Genomic DNA, 26,502 nt, shown 5'->3' with positions numbered 1-26,502 from the left:
TTTGTCTTCTAGAACATTGGTCATAAGTGACGATAACATCGATTAATTGTATTGAAATACAATAGCAAGTGTAAAAGGTTTCTTTATTAAAAAAAGTTTATTATTTGTATCTAACAAGCGGACATGCATTGACTTTTACACAATAAGAGTATGTTGAGATTAACTTTAAAATAATTATTTATTATTTATAGTACAACTTATTCGATTTAAATGCAAACGATATTTCTAATTTAAAGTATAATATATATGTTTGGCTAATTTTATTTCAAGTGGATTAATTTGATAATTTTTTACTACAAATATTACTTCTTCGGTCCCACTGAATGCTTTAAATATTTTTTTTCTTATACTTGACACGTATTTTAAGACTAATATAAAATATATTTTTATAGTTTATTTTTAGAATTTTCTTTTTCTGTATACAAATTTAAACATTATATTTTTATTTAAAAAATATATTAAAATTATCTAGGTAGCCATATTTTACATGGCCATAAAATTAACTTTAAGTAGAAAATTTTAGTTGAAGTTATAAGAAAAAAAGTGCTCTAAAGTTTTGAAGTCACGTATAAAATATTCGAGAATAATTTAAGGTTAGTCAAACACGCTCTAACTAACTTAAAGTGAGATGCAAACTCGAAAATACATAAACAAAATGCGGATGCAAACTCGTGCCTTTCCTATTTCTGCACAAAGCCGATCTCATACATGAAATACGAAACCATAGAAGGTCACGGCCCAATAATGTCATTATATTCAAAAGTTAATATATTTAATACACAAATAAAATCTACCCAAAAAGTCTTAGTTAGACATCTCTTCTATATATATAATAGGATCAGATTAAAAAATCTGATTGAAAATACTAAATTACCCCTATAAAATGTTATCAAATTATAGTTAGGAGAATAGTATAAAATGTTATCAAATTATTATATGAAAAAATATTAGAGTCGTAATGAAAAAACTTAAAAACGGTTTAACTAACGATATAAATATAATATTTCTTTCGAATTCTTGAAAAAAATCATGAATATCCAAATAACATAAAAATTTCACATAAATACATTTTAACAGTACTCTCAAACGGAGCCTTAGTTCTTTTGAGTTATTTAATGCAGTAATAATAATCTAATAAGTGACACTTACTCGGTAAACAAAAACAGGTGTATTGAAATATGTAAACCACTTATAAAATGAACCAAGACAAATTCTTTAAAATAATTATAACATGAACAAATTCACTTTGAATGAGATGAAACAGGTAACACGTAGCAAACGATATTTAAAGCATGTCCAAATAACGCAAAAATTTCAGATAAATACATTTTATACACATAACAATTATCCGAAAAATATTTCGGTCTTTAATGAACCCCGGATAATATTGCCCATATATAATATCATACCCATAAATATTTTAAATTAAAATAAACACGTAATATTTTATGTAACAAGTAACAAAATAATCGTAAAATGTTATTTATAAATATTTTCATAATTCACCCTCTATCATGGTGAACCCAGATAAGATACCAAATATAATTTTGACGGCGATAAAATATTCAATTGACCCAAAAATTGTAAAATAAAATTATTTTACCGGTATTGATAAAATGATCAGCTATTAAATAAAAATTATGATGATAATAAAAAGAATCAAATACTTTCACAATAGAGGTCGATATATAACTATTAATTAACATATCGAGTCATTTAAAATATCCACTATTTTATTCTTTCCATTTGGGAAGATCACATAATTATAGTCAAATAATAATAAATATAAATCCTGAAAACTCAAGATATTGTGTCTGTTTGAGAAATCTGAAAATAAGTAACTTACGACTTGAAAATCAATAAGTGAATTATAAGTGATGAGTAAAATAATACTTATAAGTTAAATAAATGTTTAGATAATTTTACTTATAAGTTAAATAAAAAATTCTCCTAAATGAACTAAAATATATAATTATTAAATATAATCATCTAAATTCTTAAATTTTAAATTAGATTAACATTTAAAAATATAAATTTTAAAATTGAGATTAATAAATCAACGAAAAATCAAAATAAGTTCAGAAAAAGTATGTCGTTACTAACATTCAACTCAACTTATAAATTGTATAAGTGGGTTGCCAAACATACCCATTATAATCTACCCCTTATAAGAATTTCGTGATCAGAATCAGTCGAAAAGAACGCTAAGATTTTTCTTGCCAACTTTTTAATTTTGCTACGCGTCTTTTCTCAAACTTCAAATAAAACTTTAATTTTCTTATATAAGACAAATAGCACTTGAGTTTCACACCACATTATTGTCTTTTCCTTATAAAAGTTGACTAATTTTTCAATAGGATAATTTTCATTGGTAGAGAGAGTATAAACTTTAATAACAAAAAGTTATAGTTAGACATTAATATTAAAATATGAAAAAAATATTTGTGAACAAAATAACAAAATATAAAGGAAGGGGATTATTGGAATAGATACTTGCGCACATACCTCATATTTATATTGCTAAAGTATTTAAATATTTGAGAAATTATCATAAATTCCTTTTTTTTAATTTTATTATTTTCTGAATATATTTGTGAAAGCAATGGTTACAAAAAAAATGGATATGAGTTTTTTTTAAAAATTTTTGGTAGATAATCGAAGTTATGTTTGATTGCATTCGAAACTGAATTTGGTTATATATAATTGCAAAATCGTATTTTTTATAATTATTTTTAGGCTTCTAAAAACGTATTTTTCGCAAAAAGAATTCGCATTTATAAAGAAACCTCTTAAAATTTTATAACTTTTAAATTGAGAACTATGAGTTCTGATTTTATTTTGGGGAATTCTCAATGTTACCCTCTTAAAATTGTCTTTTCCAAATGATACACAAAATATTTTTAGATTTCAAATGGTACTATTCTAATACTATGTGATTCTATATTGTACCCTCATCGTTAACTTTTCTGTTAGTCAAATGTTATAGTTTTGTTATTATTCGAAAAGGTCAATTCTAGAAGGTCACCATTGATAAATTCTCTTAAATATGTTTCAAATTTTCTTTACTGAATCTTATTATTATGAAAATATCATTTCAATATGGTTTTATTACTATATAGTGTGTGTATATATAAAGGGTGTTGATCCAATATAAACTAATTTGAAGTAAAAACTATAAACTAAGGATGACTCTGAGTTCCCCTGCAACCGGGGATTGGGTCAGTAATGTGATATAGATGACTAATGATTAACGAATAAAGTTTAAAAATCATTAATATGTACTATGGTTGTGCATTTGATTATTCGATAACCAGACTAATCTATAATTTGGTTACCAAATAAGGAAAAATATTATATCGGAATAAGGGAAAATATCATATTTGAATACACTCAGTTTGATTGTCCTCAATTTTATTCGAACAACTATCTCTCATTTTAACCTAACCCCGACTTAACTAACATTTAGTCGAATTTGTATGTTTAAATTTTCAGAATAATAGGATTAAAAAAATCATAATAATATTTAAGAAGAATTAATAATAGTACCATTCTATAATTGGCTTTTTTCTAAATTATATCGAAAATATAGTGTTTGACTAACAGAGGTTAACGATAGAGGTACTGTATAAAATAACATAATAATAGAATAGTATCGTCTGAAAATTAAAAATACTAGCTTAAAACCCGTGCAATGCACGGACGATACAATTTCTTTTTAATATTACATAATTTTAAAAAATACTTGAATTCAATTCTTAATTTTGTTCATTTAAAACTTTAAATGATATGACTTCATAATAATTATATAAGTAAACGTATATTTTATAACTTTTCAGAACATTTAAACTTATTTAAAGTGGTAACATTAGTAAGGGGAAAATATTATTATAATAAAATTATTATTTTAATGAGGGTAAAAATATAATATCTCTATTGTGTTGGTACCTTAAAAAACTATTATTTAGCATAGTGATTACTTGATCGATTAACTATAACTCTATAAAAGATATTTGAAAAAGACAATATTACTGATTGAACGATATAGTTTTATTGATAATTTTAAGTGTATTAAAAAAACAAATTATGTTTTAAATAAAATTTGATTTTTTATTGCACATGAATAGGATACGAATTATACATAGTCTAATATTAATTTGATTTATCTCGGATTAGTGATTTACATTATTTTATCTTAGCCCGATGCCCAATACACCGACCAAATCAAATTAATTATTTTTAGTTTAATTTTTTTTTTAAAAAATTCCGGATCAATAAGATAAATTATAGTGATATAGAGTTCGATATAAAATATAATTGAAATTGGTAAATTAATAGAGGAAGTTGATTTAAATATCAATTAAAATTATAATTGATAATTATAATTAGAACAATCAAGTAAGAATAATTAAGTAATTTCAGCAAGTACCGACCGACCGACTACCAAATTTTTAATATTTCGTCTATTATAATATAGTATAGATTTCATGTATCATTTAAAAAAGCAAATTTTACGAGAATACCATCAAGTAAAATTTTACTTTTATTTTGGATGATGCGAATAATTAGGCCCGGCCCAACGTCCCGTCCCGTCAATAACAAATCACTTTCGTTTCAAAAGGCTTACGCAAATAAATAAAAATCACACACGTACTGCAAGTTCATAACATGTCATTATCAATAGTGTGGTACAATAAAAGGTGGCAGTTTCGTAAATACACTGAGAACCAGTGGCAAATACTTAAACGAACATCCTCAAAATATCGCTGTCGTAGCTTTCAAAATCAGCTGATCACAGCCGTACGATCATTAAATCATCAAGTGACCCCACTAAATCAACGGTCAAGAATAGACGTGCAAAGTAAGAGATGGTGTACCAGAATATAATATCTCTGTCCATTTACAGCTCAACTACCGATGCATTTGAAACACAATTATACTTCATTCTGCTTATCTATAAGTTGTTGTACTTATACATTTGATAAGCTAATCTGCTTATCTGCATCTATCTGTTCCCCACTTTCTTAAAATCTCCATTTCTGCAAGTACTATAATGTTATTTTAAAGTATTTTTCAATTATCGTCGCACGATAGACTAGAGAGAGAATATTAAACTCTCTCTCTCTCTATATAATAACTCGAGAAACTAACAAACTAGTACTGCAACTTATCTATACATACATAGATATACACAAAGAGGTAGAGAGAGAGAGTAGTGTTTGTTCTTCAACCTGGTCTTTCTTAATCGATCTCTTGGATTTGATTTTGATTTGGGTATCTCTCTCTCTCTCATCTCTCTCTCTCTCTCTCTCTCCCTCTCTCTCCCGCCCTCCCTCCCTCTCTCTCCCCCTCTCTAATCTCTCTCTCTCTCTCTCTCTCTCTCCTGTATAATTAATATCATTTCACTTGCTTTTTTGTGCCCATTATTCTCTCTCTCTTTATGCATCTTTGATTCCCTTTGTTTAAAGTTGCTTTTAGTGCCTGATCCACTGAAATAAAACCCTAATTTTGCTATGCAAATACATACACTACTGGACTATTAATTGTGATTCATATATGTCGGTGCATGTTCTTTATTGCAGATGAGCTTCAAGATGACCCGAGTCTAATTAGAGGTACAATAAATTAATTTTCTTTTGTATGTTTATTTTGTTTTATTTCAATGCTTGAAAATAAAGATTGGATTTTTATATTTCAATAGTCAAAAGAAAGTAGTGATATTGACCTTTTTTTTTACATTTTTATAATAATATTGTTTTGGGGTTGTACAGATCTGCCCATATACTAGCTTGATTAATTATTAGTCTCTAGATTTGAGGAGGGCTAGATTGAAGACAATGTCATCTCTCAGCAGAGAGCTTGTGTTCTTGATCTTGCAGTTTCTAGATGAGGAAAAGTTTAAGGAAACGGTTCACAAGTACGTAAATGATTTTATATTATGTCTGCCTTTTTTGGGTTTTTGGTTAATTGATTGTAATGTTTTTCCTTTTTATGCATTTAAATTTTTGAATAGGCTTGAACAAGAATCGAGTTTTTACTTTAACATGAAATACTTTGAGGAAGAAGTGCATAATGGGAATTGGGATGAGGTTGAGAAGTACCTCTCTGGTTTCACTAAGGTGGACGATAATCGGTATTCGATGAAAATCTTCTTTGAGATAAGGAAGCAGAAGTATCTCGAGGCTTTGGACAAGTGTGTGACTCATTTTAGTATGCCTAGTTGGTCCTCAATACTTTTACATTGTTTTCGGGAATAATATTCTAACGTTGCAATTTTTTTGTTAGAAATGATCGTCCCAAAGCTGTAGAAGTCCTGGTTAAGGATCTTAAAGTTTTTGCGTCATTCAATGAAGAGCTTTTCAAGGAGATTACTCAGCTTCTAACCTTGGAAAACTTTAGGTATATATATTAATAATTTTATTGATGAGCTTTATGGGAGCTACTCATTTTTTGGTTCACCGTGGATTTATTGTGTATTATTTCAACAGGGAGAACGAGCAGCTGTCCAAGTATGGAGATACGAAGTCTGCAAGAGCGATTATGTTGGTTGAACTTAAGAAGCTGATTGAGGCGAATCCTCTGTTTCGCGACAAATTACAATTTCCAAGCCTCAAGAATTCTAGGTTACGTACCCTTATTAACCAAAGGTAATAGTCTTCAAATCAGTTAAAATGATGCGGTCAATATTTAATCTTTTTATCACTCAAGTTTGGCATAATTTATCTGAGAGCAACTTCAGAAACTGCAGTGTCACAACAGCGTGGTTCTTATCGGATATACTTTTGAATGATTCCTTTGATTGTGGCTTTAATTTCTATTACAAGAAGAGTGGAATTAATAGTTTGTGCTGCTAATTTTGCTTTCTTTTAATTTACAAAAAGTATTTTTTTCCGCCTTCTTTCAATTTCCGGCATGGACAGTTATGTTGTGGCAATCAGCTTAGACAATTTACCGTTGTAATTTGATATAGCTTGTCTGCTATGTTATTTGAGGAAACCTATACTGAGTTGCTGCATACATGGAATTTTTCTTTTTGCAGCCTAAATTGGCAGCACCAACTTTGTAAAAACCCAAGGCCGAATCCAGATATCAAAACGCTTTTTGTGGATCATTCTTGTGTGCAACCAAATGGTTCATCTGCTCCATCACCTGCAAACAATCCATTGCTTGGATCTTTACCTAAAGTTGGAGGGTTTCCTCCACTTGGGGCGCATGGGGTTTGTACATCATTTTTACAACATATTAAGTCCACTTTAGTATAATGTAAATGATCTTATTGTTTTTCAATTTCTTATATTCAGCCGTTCCAAACTACAGCAGCACCAACTCCAACTCCTCTTGCTGGTTGGATGTCTAACACACCTACAGTTAATCACCTTCCAGTTTCGAGTGGAGCTATTGGTTTTGGTGGTCCATCCATGCCAGGTTTCATTTCAACCTGCTATTATAGTGCTGTTGCTAATCTCAGACCGTGCTATTGATCAGTTTTACTGTTTCACGTCATGCAGCTGCTCTGAAGCATCCAAGAACGCCACCAGCGAACCCTTCTTTGGATTACCCTTCTGGAGACTCAGATCATGTAACCAAAAGAACAAGGCCCATGGGAATATGTGACGAGGTTATTACCTGTTTCTCAATTTTTAAAATAATAATTATTTTTTTACTACATTAGTATGTATCATCACCGAGGAATATTTTCCAAGTAATTGTTTCATCTAGTTCATACTATTTCCTTTGTTCTATCTCAGGTAAACCTTCCAATTAATGTATTGCCTATGCCATTCCCTGGACACGGTCCTAGTCAAGCTTTCAATTCACCTGATGACCTGCCCAAAAACGTTGCAAGGACTTTGAATCAGGGGTCATCTCCTATGAGCATGGATTTTCATCCAACAAAACAGACATTACTTTTGGGTATGCTTTCTTCTGGAGCACAACTCTACGAACTTCAAATTGTACATTGTTTTGTGTCACAAAGCTGACCCACCATTGTCAATACTAAAATTTGCTAATATGGTGTACCAGTTGGTACCAATGTGGGAGATATAGGATTGTGGGAGACTGGTTCCAAGGAGAGACTGGTTCTTAAAAACTTCGTAGTTTGGAATGTTACTGCATGTTCAACAATTCTCCAGGTCTGCTCCTTCCTGCAATTAGTAAAGATGAACTTGATTCCTGTGTATAATGTAGTCTACTAGACTGTTGGAGGCCTAAATTTGTTGTTCTTTACTAATTCAGGCCGCTATAGTTAAAGATCCTGGTGTATCTGTTAACCGAGTGATATGGAGCCCGGATGGTTCTTTGTTTGGTAAGATTTAGGTTGTAGTGATTGTAGTTCAACAATGGTTATTATGTTATAATGCAATCATTTTGTGAAAATAAAATTATTTCTTTATGTAGGAATTGCATATTCAAGACACATTGTACAAATGTATTCTTATCATGGGGATGATGATATAAGGCAGCATTTAGAGGTAGTTTTTTAATCTTGACTCAACCTTTCATCTCTTCCAATTCCTTAGTTTGCATACTACTCGATCTTCTAAACAATTTGGAGGTATTGACAAGGATATTTTGTATAGATTGATGCTCATATTGGTGGAGTAAACGATCTTGCATTCTCTCATCCTAATAAGCAGCTATGTGTGATAACCTGCGGGGATGATAAAACAATTAAGGTTGGTTGCCCGTAAATATTCTAAGATGTTGCCCGCCAATTAAGAACTCGTCTAAATTGTAGTATTTCTAGTAACGAAAGAGCAGTATCTCCCTCTGACATTAATTTCAGGTCTGGGATGCGAATACTGGTGCAAAACAATACACTTTTGAAGGTCATGAAGCTCCCGTATATTCTGTATGTCCCCATTTCAAAGAAAATATCCAGGTATTTCAAATTGTTTCTATTCAGGTTGCTAGAATTGATATCTAAGGCTTTAATTTATTTATTTCCCAAATCTGTTTACTCCTAAACCAAATTTGCTAATGGTGGCCTGTTAATCTACTTGTTTTCAGTTTATATTTTCAACAGCTCTAGACGGAAAGATTAAAGCGTGGTTATATGACAATTTGGGATCTCGAGTTGATTATGATGCTCCTGGGCGGTGGTGCACAACAATGGCCTACAGTGCTGACGGAACAAGGTAGGTTTATTTGTATAACTTGATTGCTACTATTCTCAATTGTTGATAATGTACTTGATTTCTAGTATACTCACCTGTTGATAATGCACTTGATTACTAGTTTGCTCATTCGTTGATACTAATTTGCTTATTTTGCCATTCTGAAAACACGTGGCTTTTATTGGCTTGTTGTGAAGGCTCTTCTCGTGCGGGACCAGCAAAGACGGGGAATCTCACATTGTTGAATGGAATGAAAGTGAAGGGGCTGTGAAAAGGACATATCTGGGCTTCCGTAAACGTTCTTTAGGAGTTGTCCAGTTTGATACAACTAAAAACCGGTACTTAGCTGCTGGTGATGAATTTTCTATTAAGTTTTGGGATATGGACAATGTTCAAATCTTGACCAGTATCGATGGTGATGGAGGCCTTCCAGTAAGTTAAATGTCTATAGACACAATGTTGGAAGCATTTCTATTCATATAATTGACAAGTCTTGTTTTTTCTTGTACGATTATTCAAGGCAAGTCCACGTATCCGCTTCAACAAGGACGGATCCCTTTTGGCAGTCTCTACCAATGAAAATGGGATCAAGATCTTAGCAAATTCTGATGGTCTTCGGTTGCTACGTACATTGGAAAATAAATTTTGTGATGCTTTAAGAGCTCCTGAAACAGTAAAGGTTCTCATCGGAAACTTAATTTCCTTGTATCCTGAAATGCAATTCCTGTAGCTTAAAAAACATTTATACTTCTGTTTCATGCAGCCTATAATATCAGTAGCTGCAGCAGCAGCTGCTGCCAGTAGTTCTGGACCTGCAGACAGGACCGTGTCCGGTGTCTCTCTTCCTGGAATGGTTAGTGTTACAAGGTCTTAATTTGTTTGCTTTGCATGAGCTGGTCTTAATTTTGGTCTCACAGGGGGATTCTTTATTAATTATTTATCTCTGCTTATACCAAGTAGACTAAATAATGTGTATATTACACGTACCAACACACAATTTCTTGTTTCTAGAACGGAGATGCCAGAAATATGGGGGACATTAAGCCGAGAATAGCTGATGATTCGAGTGACAAATCCAAGGTTTGGAAACTGACAGAGGTTTCTGAACCTTCTCATTGTCGGTCAATAAAGCTCCCGGAAAACATGAGAGTACCTAAGGTATATTTCAGTTTATTATATCTCAAGCTTATGAATCATCACACACATATATAATTTATATTTGGTTATTGGTTACAATGAACTAATACTTAGCTTGTAAGACAGTTTTTTCACAAGTTGAAAATCTTTGTATCCCCCCTATTCAGCAGACTGTCTGTTCATTTGGACAAGTTACTGATTTTTTAAATGTTTCTTGCTCTAGAAGTGAATCTTTTTCTCAATGCTTCTAATGTTGTCCACACGAGTACTTGTTGAAATTAACTTCATGTCTCTGCATTGCCACTCACTTTCATGCTTTTACATTTTAGTTCTGCATGTGCTGAATTTTGTACGACTATTGCGAAATTAACCTATCTTCGTTGCTCTTTTAAGTATTTCATGTGATAAAGCGAAACATGCTCGTTGCTTCCTGTGTGTTCCACAGATATCAAGGTTGATTTATACAAATTCAGGCAATGCTATATTGGCATTAGCATCAAATGCAATCCATCTTCTGTGGAAATGGCAAAGAAATGACAGAAATTCTAGTGGCAAGGTATATATAAATGTACACAAAAATCTCATCTGTTCCATTGCACTATTCAAAAAAATAACTTCTAAGCACATGGTTGTTGATGTAGGCTACAGCTAATGTTTCACCTCAATTATGGCAACCATCTAGCGGCATTCAAATGACCAATGACGTTACTGATGCCAACCCCGAGGATGCTGTGTCATGCTTTGCATTGTCGAAAAATGATTCTTATGTGATGTCAGCATCAGGAGGAAAGATATCTTTATTCAACATGATGACTTTCAAGGTAATTTATGAATGACGACCAGTTATGGAGAATTTTGTTTTGTTCACATGCTGAGCAAATTTATCTAAACCCTCTTCTGGCAGACAATGACAACTTTCATGCCCCCACCACCGGCAGCAACATTTCTGGCATTCCATCCTCAAGACAACAATATCATTGCTATTGGCATGGATGACTCCTCAATTCAAATATATAATGTCCGCGTGGACGAGGTATCCTCTGTTTCCTGCAAATAATAGAGTTTATAGATGATTCATTTATTCCAGCTTCACTTGTTAAACTTGTTACCAATGGTACATCTCTGCAGGTTAAAAGCAAGCTAAAGGGCCACTCCAAGAGAATAACCGGTCTTGCCTTCTCTCATGTGCTTAATGTGCTAGTTTCTTCTGGGGCAGATGCTCAGGTTTACAATGTTAATTTGTTCTTTTCCCCTTTTGCCTTCGCTTTCTCGCTCTTTTTCTTAATGCATGCCATTTTTTGCTGTTTCACTTGTAATGGTATAACAAAATCACAATTTTGTATCTTCCATATTATAAATAATCTGCATTTCTTGTATGTTAATGCATATAATGTACTATTAGAGATGATTATACTGCAACTTGTTACATTATCCTAGTTTAATGTAGAAAATTATCAAAATTTTATTATGTTACGTGCTATTTTAGATGATTTGACAGGCCTATTAGGCTCCTGTCACTGAGACTAAACTTTCAACAATCATTAAAAGCATTCTTGTGTTGTGACTATATGAAACTTTTATGATTTAGACTTTGATCGTCTTCCCTGTGCTTTGTTCAATTTTTATGCTGTGTTTATTTCTAGCTCTATGTGTGGAGCTCTGATGGATGGGAAAGGCAGAAGAACAGATACTTACCTGTTCCAGCTGGAAGGACCCCAACAGCACAGTCAGACACCCGGGTACAGTTTCATCATGACCAAATCCATTTTCTGGTTGTACATGAGACTCAGCTTGCTATATATGAAACAACAAAGCTAGACTGTTTAAAGCAGGTACATCCATCAGAACAGTACACTTTTTCCATTTTACAGCGTTCCACTTTCCAGTCTTCACTGGATTAACCTCTTTTTTTCAGTGGGTACCACGAGAATCTGCTGCTCCTATATCTCATGCAACGTTTTCATGCGATAGTCAGCTGGTCTATGCCAGTTTTTTGGATGCAAGTGTGTGCATTTTTAGTGCGGCACACCTCCATCTCCGATGTCGTATCAGTCCCGTGGCTTATTTGCCACACAATGTCAGGTTTTTTTTAAACATTTACAGCTTTTGTTCTGTTGTACCATTATTTCCTCTAGAGTACATAGAATTTTGTACTCGGGCAATACCTCTGGAAACAACAATGATTGGATGACACTTGTAATATCTTTTACATTTTAGAGCTTTTGGTAACAAATTTTATTGGTTGACACTTGTAATATCTTTTACATTTAAAGAACGTTTGGCAACAAATTATATTGATAAACTTTCTCATAATATGTTGGCCAAACACTGCCGTCCACTGATTTTTTTTATCTCTCTTGTAGCAATTCAAATGTTCACCCAGTAGTTATTGCTGCACATCCACAAGAACCAAATCAATTTGCACTGGGACTATCAGATGGAGGAGTGCATGTCTTTGAACCCCTTGAATCTGAAGGAAAATGGGGTGTACCCCCACCAGTTGAAAATGGTTCAGCAAGTAATGTCCCGGCAACTTCAGTTGGAGCATCAGGCTCGGATCAAGCCCAGAGGTGATAGGGAAGGTTGCAGGAGAACCAGTGTTTTGAACTCTTGCTTGGTAATTGAATTTAAAATGTATTTCACTCATGTCCTAGAGTTACTTTTAGACGAGATGGCTGAAGCAGTAGAATAGCTTACTATATTAAGTCTGAAGTCTACAACAAAGCATCGGATGTTAAAATGTTGGGTGTCACAAATTTGTGTATATAAATTGTCTCTCAAACCATATACATTGTAGTTATACACTTTGGACACATTTGAGCATGTAGAAATTATAATTCAAGTCAAATAGATAAAATGATATGCAAGATTAGTGAACCCTAGAGTAATCTGCCTTATTTGCAGATTAGCCAAGTGTCACGAAAGTTTCTCTCTCACCATCGAGTCATTTTACACACTATCATCTCTTCGTCTGTGGTGTACTAACTCTCTTACAAAAGTACTTTCTGTTGCAGGTTCAAGTGCAGAAGGTTCTGTATTTTATTAGGAATTGACTTGCGCACCGGTAGATCTAACTATATCAAGATATTACTTAAAGCCTTGAAGGTAGATGCTCTATATTAGTAATGCTGAAACCTTCCTCCTCTCTTTTCTTGCTGGAAGGGACTTCCTCTAGAATATCTTTTCCGTTTTATGTATTTGGGCCCTGCTGCTTTGTGAACGAAAAGTTTTTTAGTCGGAATTTGGAAATATTTCAACTCAAGTCTGTTTGTGATTCAGCTGCTCTATTATTTGATCGTTTTGGAGTTCTGGTTACCTTCAAGTAGAAGTGTATAGGGATTCATCAGTTCATTGATTGAATTGATGTAGTTTGTTACTATACACTTCAAATTAGATGTCGCTATTTTTTATGCAGCAATTGCATTGATCCATCAAATTAATTAATAAATTGATGGGGTAAATCAATGCAATTGGTCCTTAATAGTCCTTTAATCAAATCGTTGGCCAATTCATTTGGGATGTTGTTGAACCACTAATTATGATACAATTGCCCACCCCCTTTCAAGTGATGGCTCCTTCCTATATATAGAGTCTCCAATGGGCCTCTCCTTTAGTGGGCCTGATCCCTTTATTGGGCTTTGCCCCAACAATAGTCCCCCCTTGAGTATAAAATCTTCAGATTTTTTGGGCTTGTAATTCTTAAAAAATGTTTCTTTGAGTGTGGCATTTTATTCTTGAGAGCATTGATCAGGCTATGAGGTGTTTGACCTCTGAGAAGGATGAAGCTTTAAGGAGGTGACGTATGTGGAGATTAGAGCTTACTCATTTACCAAAAAGAATTTGTGAAGTCTTTTAGGAGATTTTGTGAGGCCTGATAGCTCATAATTCTCAAATTTCTAATTCAATTGTTATACTTCACGAGTTGAACCAATAATTTGATAAGTCTGTGAGGCGTAAAGGCCGTGCCACTCTAATTTGTGTGGGGGAAATTTGTGCGGAGATGATGATATAAATATATAATAAGGTAGTGAGGCAAATCGTTGTATAATTTGTGTGGAGATGATGATATAATGAGGTCGTGAGGTAAACCTTTGTATAACTTGTGTGGAGTTGATAATGTGATGAGGTCGTGAGGCGAGCCTTTGAATAAGCTGCGGAGTTGATAATGTGATGAGGTCGTGAGGCGAGCCTTTGAATAAGCTGTGGAGTTGACGATGTAATGAGGTCGGCGAGCCTTTGTATAAGTTGTGTGGAGTTGACAATGTGATGAGGTCGTGAGGCAAACTTTTGTAAAATTTGTGTGGAGATGATGTTGCGATGGGGTCGTGAGGCGAGCCTTTGTATAATTTGTGTGGAAATGATGATGCGATGAAGTCGTGAGGCGAGCTTTTATATAAGTTGTGTGGAGTTGATGAATTGATGAGGTCGTGAGGTGAGCCTTTGTATAAGTTGTGTGGAGTTAATGATGCGATGAGGTCGTGAGGCGAGCCTACTTGTGTGGAGTTGATGATGTGATGAGGTCGTGAGGCGAATCTTTGTATAATTTGTGTGGAGCCGTTGATGTTATGAGTTTATGAAGCCTTGGAAATCGTGTAAATAGAGTCCATGATCATTTGAGCCATTTTTCTCAAGCTCTTGAATAAATTGAGATGTATAAATTAGATTAGAGAACACGCAAAGGCATTATAAATATTCAACTGCCATTGAGGTGCGTGAATTCGCTCTTGGCGAGGTATTTTCAAATTTGCTCTTGGCTAAGTAAATTTATTCGCTTTATGCGAGGTGGCAAGGCGTATTTGTTCACTCTAGGCGAGGTATTTCGGGCTCACCATATGCAAGGTGGAGAAGTGTATTTGTTCTTGACGAGAATGTACTCGTTTTAGGCGAGGTGAAGAGGTGTATTTGTTCTTGGCGAGGTGTGTTCACTTTAGGCGAGGTGGCGATGTTCTTGACGAGGTGTTTTTGCTTTAGGCGAGATGGCGATTTTCTTGACGAGTTGTTTTCGCTTCAGGCGAGGTGGCGAGGTGGCGAGGTGGCGAGGTGGCGATGTTCTTGACGAGGTGTTTTCTGCTTCTAATTAGCCTCTTCTATAAAATTCTGCATCATTTTGGTCAAGCAAAAGAGCTCGGTTCGAACAATTCAGCACCATTAGATACCTTCAGCTTGCTAAATTGAGCCTCCGGACCAGTAATAGGCTTCTCCGGAACACGAAATTGTCTCATAAGCCTTGATTTCAACACAGGCTTAACCGCATCACTACGGATCGGTACACCTCTTCTTGTTTCTCGTGAATCAAACAGTAAAATCTTCGTAGGCCGCATGATTCAACTCTCCAAAAATGATCAAAAAATATACTGTGAATATTAAATTTAGTATTTTACATAAAAACAAAGAAACGAATAACTCGCGAAGAGATTTTAGGTGTTAGTGTTCTTCAGCATTTTCGTGTAAGATGAGCCGACGATGAACAGTCAAAGGAGCATTGTTTACAAGAGAGAGTTATCTGATGCCGGATTATTCTGAATATTATCGCCGGCGGTGAAATTGTAAAGGGATATGTTGTTTGTTGGAGGAATCCTAAATTACAGTTCCCATTAGGAGTGTAAACGAGTCAAACGACATGAGCTACTCGAGTTAGGCTTGTAAAAAATTCAAATTGGACTCAGAAATAATTGAGCCGAGCCCGGGCTCGAGCTTTTCTAATTCTTTAACGAGCCGAGCTCAGAAAGGTTCGCAAGTCTTATCGAGCCTTTACTCTTTTTAATATTTGATAATATAAATATATTTTATATAAATATTTAATATTAAATTTATATTTTAAATATTTAATTGAATCGTATCGAACTAATCAAATTTCAAGTTTTTGTCAATATCTGATAAAATCGATTTGAGCTTTCGAGCCGAACTCGAGCCTACCAAATTTTTTACGAGCTGAACTTCGAGCTTAAAATTTAAGGCTCGATCGAGCTCGAGCCTGAACATTTTTAATCGAGCTCGAGCTTGCCGAGCCTTTTGTTCGATTCGGCTCGGCTCGATTGCACCCCTATTTCCCATAGATTTAACATTTGGAGAGAGAGAGACCAGACTGATGGTAACTTACCTCCCTATAGTTGGTTGACCTTTTCCTCGCTATATACAATAACACAAGGAAAAATAACTATAGCTAAACAAGAAAATGATGCTCCGTAAAAAGAGGGGAGTGTTGATGATATACCTGCATTTTATGTTCTGCTACAAATATCATAAAAGTTACTGTCATTAACATCACTGCAAAATCACTACAAAATCAGACCCTTTCCTGTGATGTTATCTTGTTGGTATAACCGCCTGTCTTTCCATGAACCCGCAGAGCTCGAGTCGGACATTCTATAACATGATACTATGTGTAGCCGTAATCAGATATTATCCACCAGCAAAAGATAGTCAGCAACCGAACATCCATGAACAAAAAAGAGGCCTCAGGTTAACTGATACTTCGATTTAGGAAGCACTATTTTCATTATGCAGATATTTGCCAGTATGAGAGATAAATCAATGACAATTCAGAGGCCTATGAATTGTCATAACTCATCTGAAAACCAAATAATATACATCAAGTGTTTGGTTGAATATCTACAATGTTTATGAGAACACATTAAGAAACTTGGCCACAGAAGCATATATACATTTCTTTTGTATGTCGGAAACACAAAAGGAAGGCTTCACATGCAGCACACAAATGTCTACGTCCTTCCAAGTACGGTTTAGGTCTATCATATATACAAGTCCACATATTGCTTATTATTCGAATATACAGCAGCACTTCATGGCTGATTGACTATTTACATGATGTTTTCCTCGAAACCTATTCTGGTCGAAAGCTTACCAGATTAGGGAGGTCAGTGGCCTGAAGCTTCTTTATATCACTTGCATTTAGCTTGCAGGATTCCAGGGTCAGTGATCTCAGATTCTTCAGGGGCTTCAGGTGCTTCAACCCTCCAGCTGTTACACGAGAGCTTGAGACATTTAGAGATACCAAATCCGTCAACCCTGTAATTATGTTGATATCAGGCTTTTACACGGGCATTGATGGGAAATAAAAAAAAACAAATGTTTTCCAATGTTGGAGAGGAACACACAAGTCCAAGAAGCAAATCGTGATTCATAATCACAGTATACAGTTCTAAAGAAAAAAAAGGGAAATTTACTGTCCTATCCACTAGCTACCATCAACAGATGGATAACAATTGAAGCTGATATACCCACACAAAAGAGTGAACTGAAGAATGTTTATACAATCTGTGTGATTAAAATTCTAGTAGTTTATAATTCTAGAGTACTAAACTTCTATGTGATTAAATTTCTAGTATAAAATTCTAGAGTACTAAACAACTTCAACCTATATTCACATAAAGCAGAGCAATGTGTGTTTAAGATGCCAAGATATACCAGAAATCAGTTCCAAAGTTCTATCTGTCAAATGGTGGTTCTGGGAAAGATTCAACATTGTCAAAGACGAGAGATCTTTTATATTCTTCACACCCGCGTCAGTTATTCCTCCACCACAAACTTCCAAGGACCGCAAATTCTTAAAACCTAAATAATCAGACCGCAAATGAGATATGAATTAGAATGACCCGGCTTTTTCAAGTTCCAAATACATATTACATTTATCGCATTGAACTACTTTAAAATAATAATGAGGAATTCAACCCTCAAATAACTATTCAGAATGGAATGTGTCAATTTCAAATAAATGAAAGTAGTTATATTCAAGTACTGCGCAAATAATTTGTTCCCGAGTCTGTGATGCGAGCGCAGAATAGATCCAAATGAGTCAGACCAGTCAAACCTGCAAGTACCCATATTTTTCAAAATAAATTAAAAGGAAAGGGACATAAGGATGAAGTGACAATAATGTACAAAATAATGATCATGTTTGTGAGCTTCAGATTATAGTTTTTTTAAACAGTCAATCAAATTTCTGCAATGCACAGCCTAATTCAAACAATCATACTCGACAGAAGTTTAGAAAATTGTAGGGAGCAAAAGAGAGGTAAGATTAACAAATTTAAATATCAAGCCCGGACATTTATGTATTAGAGAGAGAAACTCTCCAGCCAAAATCTAATGTTCTGATGTGTCGTACAGTATAAAAACTCACCTGCTGAGTAGAGCTGGCAACTAAATGAAATCAGGCCAATCCCAGGTGCTTCATTACACATTTACACATAAGTAGTAAAGACTAGCTAACATTTTGATGTAATACGAAAGATAACGGATTTGGTAGGCCTTTCTTATCTACTGGAGAGTTCAACACACTAAATACAGGATTTCAGTGTGCTTTAGTCTCCACAAGCTATCGCAAAGGCCACTTGGCCTTGCAACGATTAAAACTTACTAAATTTCGATTTCCTAGGCAATAATTTAAGAAGCAACTATATATAACTTGCACGTATATGATAACCAGCATTAACTAATACATAAATTTAGCTTAGGAAGGAAATTTTGTACATGCATAGAATTTGGAAGCATAAAATCTTGAACTAATGGAGGTTTTAATAGTTAGCAATTCTAAATTTTAAAGCAAAATATGATGCTAAACAGTCTTTACTTGTGAGAGCTGCCAGGCCAGCATCTGTAATTTGGCGAGCATCCAAATTAAGAGACTTCAGAAATGATAATCCAGATAGCTTTCTCAGACCACCATCAGAAACAACAGTGAACGAAAGATTCAAACTCTCCAGATTAGTCAACCCTACAAAATAAATACACACTGAGGTATTAAATAACTCTGATATATATAATGAAACTTGAAACATTACCAAATGATCACAGATATTTAATTACTACACAAGACACATGTCTAACCAGAGAGATGGTGAAGTCCATTGCTTCCTACTTCAGTATCAGACAACTCTAAACATTTCAAATGTTGAAGGCCTGAAAATTAAGTACCACATACATCACATGGAGCTGACTGGGGGGCCGGAGATGGATATGCAACAAGGCAGTGTGCTTAAATATGAAGAAGTAAAAAACGAACAAATTTTGTTAAAGGGAGATACAATACAACACATGTATTATACCCAAAATCAGCAAGTTTTTTTTATTTATGAAGGTAAAAAAATATATATAAGATCCCATGTGTCATTCTTCTGCTTTGATTAGACTGGAAGTTACAAAATCTCTCACGAGCTCAATCCAACAAAAAACTTTCCTCGGATGATAAAATAAAAGCACTGCTTCACCTCAAAAAGAAAGGAGCTACGTATAATAAAGCTCATGTATCAAATACATAGACAAATTTATTTGCATACACTCACCTGACAAATTATGTAGCTCAGCATCGCCAATTCTACAGGAGTCAAGGTTCAAACTCTCCAAATTTTTCAAACCTGATTTGTTTTGAAGGCAAATATGAGCATGTACTCAAAACAAGCCTATACACTTGATGACTACAAACAGTAGTAGAAAAGCTATTCTGCAAAAATAATTATAAATTTGACTGGATGTAACACTTCACAAATTGACCATGCCACATGGTGTAAGGATGATTCACTAGATAATACATTATTACATTTTGTCAAATATTATACAAAAGAAGGGATTCCTCTTTACCATTCTCTTACCCTGTAATGAGGAAAATAGCAATTGCGATTAAATAAATGTTTCAGCGTACTAACATAATCCATATGTTGGCACTAAATATACATATAGCTTTATTAATGAAATACAATTGGCATAATAGATTCTACAAGCAAGAGGGTACAAGAAGCCATATCATATGCCAGGTTCAATGGTACAATTAGTTCATGTGCAATGTGTTTATGTAACTCTAATACATTACATTTCAGATGCTCAATTTTTGGCTTAGTGAAGTTCTGCACCAAATGCATGGATATACATGCACTCCCGCAGAGACTTCAAAAACATTTAAATCCCCAGTACTATTAAAATAAATGTTTTGACAACTTAACCTTTCAGGTGTACTAAAATAGCATCTGATATATCATTAAATCCCAAGTTCAGAACCTTCAGAGTTTGCAGCCCTGCAGACACAGGGACGAGTATGGAGTTATAAATTAAATAACATCAAAATGATATTTAATCGACATAAATTTTATACAGATATTCTATAGTTTCAAGGCACAGTGATGATACTTACTTGAAAACTCGTCACACCCATCATCAGCCAGATTACATCTGCTAAGGTTCAAATACAACAGGGCAGTAAGAGCTGCATGAAAACACAAAAAAGACTTATATAAATCTATATTATAAAGTGAAAATTACATGGGTAGCTGTCTAGAATTTAATTCCGCCAGCCAGTTAATTGACATGTTGCGCTGCTAATATAGCTACGAAAGTTAAAATCACATGAAGTACATAGCCCTACAAAACTTATTAGGGTCAAGTGGCATCATATACAAAATCCAACTAACGAAGTAAAAGTTCTTTCACATATTTACCATGTACACCTAAAAAAAGAATTTCCATGCAAGACAATCAAATATAGTACAAAGTTTCGATATGAATACAGACTCTACTGATAGAGATTAAAGTTACAAGGAACCATGCACTACATAAAACCTGAAAGAGATTCCAAACATGCTGCAGTAACAGGGCAACCTTCCATGTTCAGTAAAGTAAGCTTGTTCAGGGCTGCAACCATATAAGATCAGTCACTTGATGAATTTTCTAATAGCAAACTGTTTAATAGGATCAGTCACTTGATGAATTTTCTTATAGCAAACTGTTTAATAGGATTTTGTATTATTTCACTGAATTAATATGTAAACATCGTCTTCCCACAGAAAAATCTGGGGCATAGTTCCCATTTAAACCAAAAAGAGGATGAGAAGTTGAAAGATAATTGGAAAATTCAATTAAAAAAACTGGGAAGGTGCACAAAGGGATAAAAATGAAAATACTTCTGAAGACTGTAAAATAAGGATGATTTCAGATTAGTGCAAAATGAAAACACTGAGACAAAATCACAACTGATGTGGCAACGCCAAGACACTGCACTATCCATGCTTCTATTGCAGATTATAATTTATAGATAAAGATGGGTGAATCATAATTAAGTACCTTTTAAGAAGCTGACACCATAATCAGTAACCTTACTAGAGGAAATCTGCAACTCTTTCAAGCTTGTAATGCCTGGTAAAGCAATGCATACAGCAGAGCATAGAATCTTAGCACAAGCAAAAATTTGTAGTGCGAAGTCATTATATGCATGTTAAACTTGACTAAAGGATCAACAAAAATCTTTTAATGGTAGAAAAAATACAAGTAGATGCTACCAGACTCCCCAAGAAGCTGCAAAATTGCAAGACTTAACAAATCTAAAAGCATGAACAACTCTCCCAAAAAGCATTCGTGTTGGGAGAAGCCACTAAATGGATCAGAAACTTGTACATTTAATGAACCTACATTCAAAAATAAACACTGCATCCCTTCCAATCAAGACAGGTTACCTTCGAGAGGCTTCATATCAGTATCTGTGATGCAATTGCAACAGTTGATGTTAAGGGCCTCAAGCTTTGAAAGTCCTGCCAAGCATGATCAGGAGATAACTGAGATTCTAATGGCATGTGCAAAAGTTTTAGGTAAAACTTCATTCTGTTAATATATTTGACAAATTACACCTCAGCAACTAAAGTTCAAAATTTTCAGCTTAGCAGCTATACTAATTTATTAATTGGTAGCACATGCTTTTGCAGAACTAACAGAAAAATCAAATAATATACTCTTTTGTTTTCTCCAACAATGTACTTCTCTTTTGTTTTCTCCAACAATGATAACTTCCATTTATTGATTTCAATAAACTAACACAATATACCATCAAAAATATTCTCCTTAATGAGATTAGATTAGTTCACTAAAACCTCTCATGGCAGAACCTTTTGGGACATTAAGCTTAATTTATCATATATACAATGAAATTTAATGCAGTATCTGATACGGTTAAAATATAGAAACATGATTTGCTCTATGCTCAAATTCTAACTTGGAAGTTGCACAATATAATATGAGATGAAGCCTCATAAGATTTAATGATAAATTTAAGAACCTGTAAACCATAGGAAACCTTGTCATATATGCATTAATACAGCAATGGCGCGAGAAGCTTATTATTAAGTGAGAGTGTAGAACAAAAGCAAACCTTTGAGATGAACAAGCCCGCCATGAATCCCAGGACATCTTTCCATGTCCAACTTTGATAGATTGACTAATCCAGACAAGGCACTCATTCCTCTTGCAGTGAAACAATTATTTCTTCTGAAACTCAAGGTTGTCAAATTGCTGTGATCTGGAAAGGAAAGAAGCAAGTCAAAATAGATAAAGTCGGGTGTAGGGAAATCATCCACAAGTAAATATGCAGAAGTTAGATGTTCACGTCTTGGTACCCTCTTTTTCCTTTTCAGTGTAATTAAAATAAGACTTGCTGATAAAGATCTAGCCAAAGAAAAAAAGATTGCTAATGAAATGCTACAATACCCGGTCAATTACCAAAGGTCTTCATAAACATAAGCTTGAAGTTAATTGACAAATACATAAAGCTTGTGAACTAATCCATGCTTGGGTTTTACGAGTCGAGGGGTAGACAATACACCTAACAAGGGCACTGCTTCACGTATAGTCTATTTCATCACAATATTCCAAAATATAGATGATGTAAAAAGACAGTGGTTTCATATGCTGTAAATGGATATAACTATACACGAAAAAGTTGCCATGTTCTATTTATACAGATATCATCAACTTTCCTTGCACCACAAAATCATTCCATCTTCAAAAAAAAGTATTTTGGAAAAAACAAACAGAGGCACAAAGCATTCAGGAGGGAATACAGCATGAAGTAGTTATATGATTTATTCCACAATTTGATCAGGTTTGCGAGAGCACTGAGTTTTTTAAGGAACCATGCATGCATCACATCCCAATTTTCCACTAATTAGTTTCAACAGGGACAATGAAGCTCATCAGCATCCTTTGCATTTAAAATTTCAAGATTAGGCATTCAGGTTATTCCTGAACATAATTTATGCTCTAGCTCTTCAAGAGCCCCATCATAGTTGAAGATACTTATTCCTTAACTAGAGAGGAAATACATACATCTGATACACTCCAACCCATGATCCGAAATCTGGTCACAGTAATTAAGATTCAAGGCTTGGAGGTTTCTGCATTCTTTAAGATTCATTAAGCCCGAGTCAGTAACATCAGAACCAGAAAGGTCCAAAGAGAGCAAAGATGCTTCTTGTGAAGCCACAACATCCATCCAGCTGTCATCAAATCCTGGATATTCTCCCAAGTCGAGATCCTGATTAGCACAACTTAAATGCGTTTAGTTCTGGATGAGCTTGAAGTATCAAAAGTGTGCCTCCATGTACAAGCCTCAAAATTTAAACTTTAGGGTCATGTGCTAAAACTTACCTGTAGATCACAATCTCGAAAGGCTTCAAGTGTAAGCTCAGTTAGACGTTGGGAACAGATCAATTCATTAATTATCTGCTGATTAATATCCCTTGGCAGCATAGACAGAGTTTTATACTGATCAATATCCTGTTAAACATTCAAAACAGAACAATGTCAGTCCACATGACCAAAATCCTCCAACTTTCATATAAGACCTTGATAAAGAACTCCACTTACTTCACATATTTTATAAATACATAGTTCCATAAGAGACGGACATTTCCCATGTCGCTGCTTAATATCTGAAGATGCTCGTGAAAGCGAGGAACCAAGCCATTTTGAACTTCCACTTTTAAAATACCTCACAGAAAGCCCTCTACTTATACTCTCATCATTAACCTGTTGATCTCGCTTCCTCGAACAAACTCCACCCATTAATAAACAATCTTGAATGATCAAACACTAGGTTCTAAATCAACCAATCACCAACAACAAAATACTCATTTTACTGTACCTACAAAACAAGTTATGCAGAAATTAGAATCTAACCATAAAAACCAATTCTTGAACATAATTGCAAACAGAAACATGTAAAAAAACAGATCATTAAATAGATTCCCTGTTTAGAAACTAATCACCCTTTATGTCATATCATTAATCACAACCAACACTAAAATTCTCAACTAATTTACACTCACTCAATACCACTCTTCATAAGCTCTCAAGCTCATTAATTTTTTTCCCAAAAACAAAACTTTTTTTTACCACAACAAATACCACTTACTAAAAAGATGCACAATTTTTCATTTTATTTTTTTGTATCTATCATTTCCAAAATCAAGAAAATAAAAGATGACTTTTTGCACAAACCTAAACACAAAACATATAAGTCCACATAAACATAAACAAGCCTTATACAAAAAGGGTAATCAAAACAAGTAAAATTGAACTTAAAACCAAGCAACAACATCAAAAAACACAAAAATCAAATCAAGTCTTTCATTAAAATCAAGCTTACAATTTTTCCCGGGAAAAAAACTACCCATTTCAAGAAACATGAAACAAAAACAGACTAAACCAACAAACACCCAGATAATATCTTTGCAATATGTGTGCAAATATGTAAAAAAAACACAACCATACTTGTAAAAAAAATATGTGCATAGATAGATAGAGAGAGAGAGAGAGAGAGAGAGAGAGAGAGAGAGAGAGAGGGAGGAAAATGATCAAACCTGAAGAAAGGAGAATATGTGATCAGTCGGCAGAAATGATTATGATGGATATATATATATAGATATAGATATAGAAACACAAAGTTGAATGGATTGATTTTAGTTACTGGAAATTGAAGCAAGAAGGAAAGAAGACGAAAGATAAGCATATACAAATGGATTTGCATTAAATAATGGGTAAATTATGATAATAAAGTGGATAAATATAAATAAATGTTTTAGTAGCAGATTTTTTTATTTTGGGAGAGTGTGTCCTAATAAGTGAGGACGAGGCTGAGGCCAAACCACCTACTACTTCATACGTATGCATGGGTGTGGCTCCCGGCCAGATGCGGATTCAGAAATTAATTTTCGAGAAAGTTTGAGTATATCTTGTAAAAAATAGTAGGTTACTCAATTTTTTTTATGATTTTTTTTTTCAAATGCTGACGTATCATATAATGAGTAACAACTTTCCTGAATATAATATGAGATCTAATATATATTAATATACGTCCATGAATTCAAATATATCATATGTCTGCCACGTCATTTAATAAAAAAATAGGAAATAATTTTGTTAATGTAGTACTATTCATATCTTATTGATATATTTTTATATTTTTTTAGATATTTTATATATTTCTAAGAATTTTAAAAAATGTAAATTTTTGTTTTATGCCCGTGTCCTTGCTAGATCATGCCTTCGTGTTCATATAAAAATCTTATGGATTATATATTATAAATGTCGAATTTAGGATAAATAATACTTCCTCCATCCCGAAATGTATTTCCTATATTGACTTTTTGTACCATTTATGATAAACGATTAACTACTAATTTATGTATAATCTATAAGATCAAACATAATCATGAGTGATTTTGTTGGATTTGTATTTATGAGTACTTTAATATAATAAAATTTTTATATTTAATAGTAATACGAAATTAAAGATATTAACAATCAAAAGTGTGCATTGGCAAACGTGTCCAACACAAAGAGAAAACGTTTTTAGGGACTGAGGGAATATAAAATATTGAAAATATGATGAATACTCCTAAGAATACTCCTATATAACATAAAATAACTTGTTTTTTTATATTTATAAAATATTGATATTTTAATTTCATGAATATAAAGGTTTGTAAATAACTTGAAAATGTGTGTATAATAAAAGTAGTCTAGGTTAGAAAAATAGTGTAGGGAGTAGGACTTTATTGTTTTGTTGGATAAGTGTGAGAATCAGTGGGCTGGGCTGCTGGTCCCACACTACCGGCTTTTATGGGCTCCACTCCGGAAACTTATGATTTTCTACTTGTACAAAGTGACGGGCGTTTCGGGGAGTCCTGTACTTTTTGCTCGACAGTTTCTACTTTCAATTATCGGGAATATTAATCTTACTCCTTACTCTTGTTTCGCCGAATTGTTATTATTTTTAAGAGAGTGTTTGACACATATTTTTTGATAAATAAAAATTACTATTTTGTAACTTATTTTTTTAAAAAATATATTTTTTCTGAATAAAAATTGAAATATATTCTATTTTTATTCTGAAAAAAAATCTCTAAAAATAGTTATAAACCATATTTTATACTCGATTTAAAATACGTTCTCGGAAACGATTGTACTT

At 33.6% G+C, this 26,502-nt stretch overlaps 2 protein-coding genes across 2 annotated transcripts; one reads left to right on the top strand and one right to left on the bottom strand.

Annotated features, from left to right (window-relative positions):
- The first annotated feature begins 5,081 nt into the window (after positions 1-5,081).
- Positions 5,082-13,550, top strand: LOC141661927 (protein TOPLESS-like). Its single transcript, XM_074468955.1, has 28 exons — positions 5,082-5,271; positions 5,580-5,612; positions 5,769-5,914; positions 6,011-6,190; positions 6,283-6,396; positions 6,486-6,644; positions 7,037-7,214; positions 7,299-7,422; positions 7,506-7,615; positions 7,746-7,911; positions 8,023-8,132; positions 8,236-8,305; positions 8,398-8,471; positions 8,580-8,675; positions 8,786-8,881; positions 9,010-9,137; positions 9,314-9,548; positions 9,637-9,795; positions 9,880-9,969; positions 10,128-10,274; positions 10,699-10,809; positions 10,895-11,074; positions 11,158-11,286; positions 11,382-11,477; positions 11,897-12,085; positions 12,169-12,335; positions 12,617-12,870; positions 13,268-13,550. The coding sequence occupies exons 3-27, from the start codon at positions 5,835-5,837 to the stop codon at positions 12,825-12,827; spliced, it is 3,399 nt and encodes a 1,132-aa protein (XP_074325056.1). The 5' UTR covers positions 5,082-5,271; positions 5,580-5,612; positions 5,769-5,834; the 3' UTR covers positions 12,828-12,870; positions 13,268-13,550.
- Positions 13,551-16,887: 3,337 nt separating this feature from the next.
- On the bottom strand, positions 16,888-25,047 carry LOC141661925 (uncharacterized). Its single transcript, XM_074468953.1, has 16 exons — positions 24,893-25,047; positions 23,898-24,174; positions 23,679-23,807; positions 23,358-23,565; positions 22,405-22,551; positions 21,716-21,790; positions 21,327-21,398; positions 20,826-20,897; positions 20,401-20,472; positions 20,213-20,284; positions 19,559-19,630; positions 19,104-19,175; positions 18,847-18,990; positions 18,013-18,084; positions 17,682-17,828; positions 16,888-17,282 (listed from the first exon to the last, which is right to left on the bottom strand). Exons 2-16 carry the CDS (start codon positions 24,093-24,095, stop codon positions 17,098-17,100), a joined length of 1,737 nt encoding a protein of 578 aa, XP_074325054.1. The 5' UTR covers positions 24,096-24,174; positions 24,893-25,047; the 3' UTR covers positions 16,888-17,097.
- Positions 25,048-26,502: the final 1,455 nt, after the last annotated feature.

Source organism: Apium graveolens, chromosome 5, assembly GCF_009905375.1.
Source record: "Apium graveolens cultivar Ventura chromosome 5, ASM990537v1, whole genome shotgun sequence".
NCBI lineage: Eukaryota > Viridiplantae > Streptophyta > Magnoliopsida > Apiales > Apiaceae > Apium > Apium graveolens.
Note: the sequence above shows the minus strand (reverse complement) of the source record. Positions and strands in the feature narration are given on the sequence as shown.

Coding starts and splice junctions, on each gene's coding strand:
- LOC141661927 (XM_074468955.1), top strand. CDS start 5,835: ATGTCATCTCTCAGCAGAGAGCTTGTGTTCTTGATCTTGCAGTTTCTA. Junction 7,616..7,745: donor CCATGGGAATATGTGACGAG/GTTATTACCTGT, acceptor GTTCTATCTCAG/GTAAACCTTCCAATTAATGT. Junction 8,676..8,785: donor GGGATGATAAAACAATTAAG/GTTGGTTGCCCG, acceptor CATTAATTTCAG/GTCTGGGATGCGAATACTGG.
- LOC141661925 (XM_074468953.1), bottom strand. CDS start 24,095: ATGGGTGGAGTTTGTTCGAGGAAGCGAGATCAACAGGTTAATGATGAG. Junction 21,791..22,404: donor CGGGCTTGTTCATCTCAAAG/GTTTGCTTTTGT, acceptor CATGCTTGGCAG/GACTTTCAAAGCTTGAGGCC. Junction 19,176..19,558: donor TGAGCTACATAATTTGTCAG/GTGAGTGTATGC, acceptor CTTAATTTTCAG/GCCTTCAACATTTGAAATGT.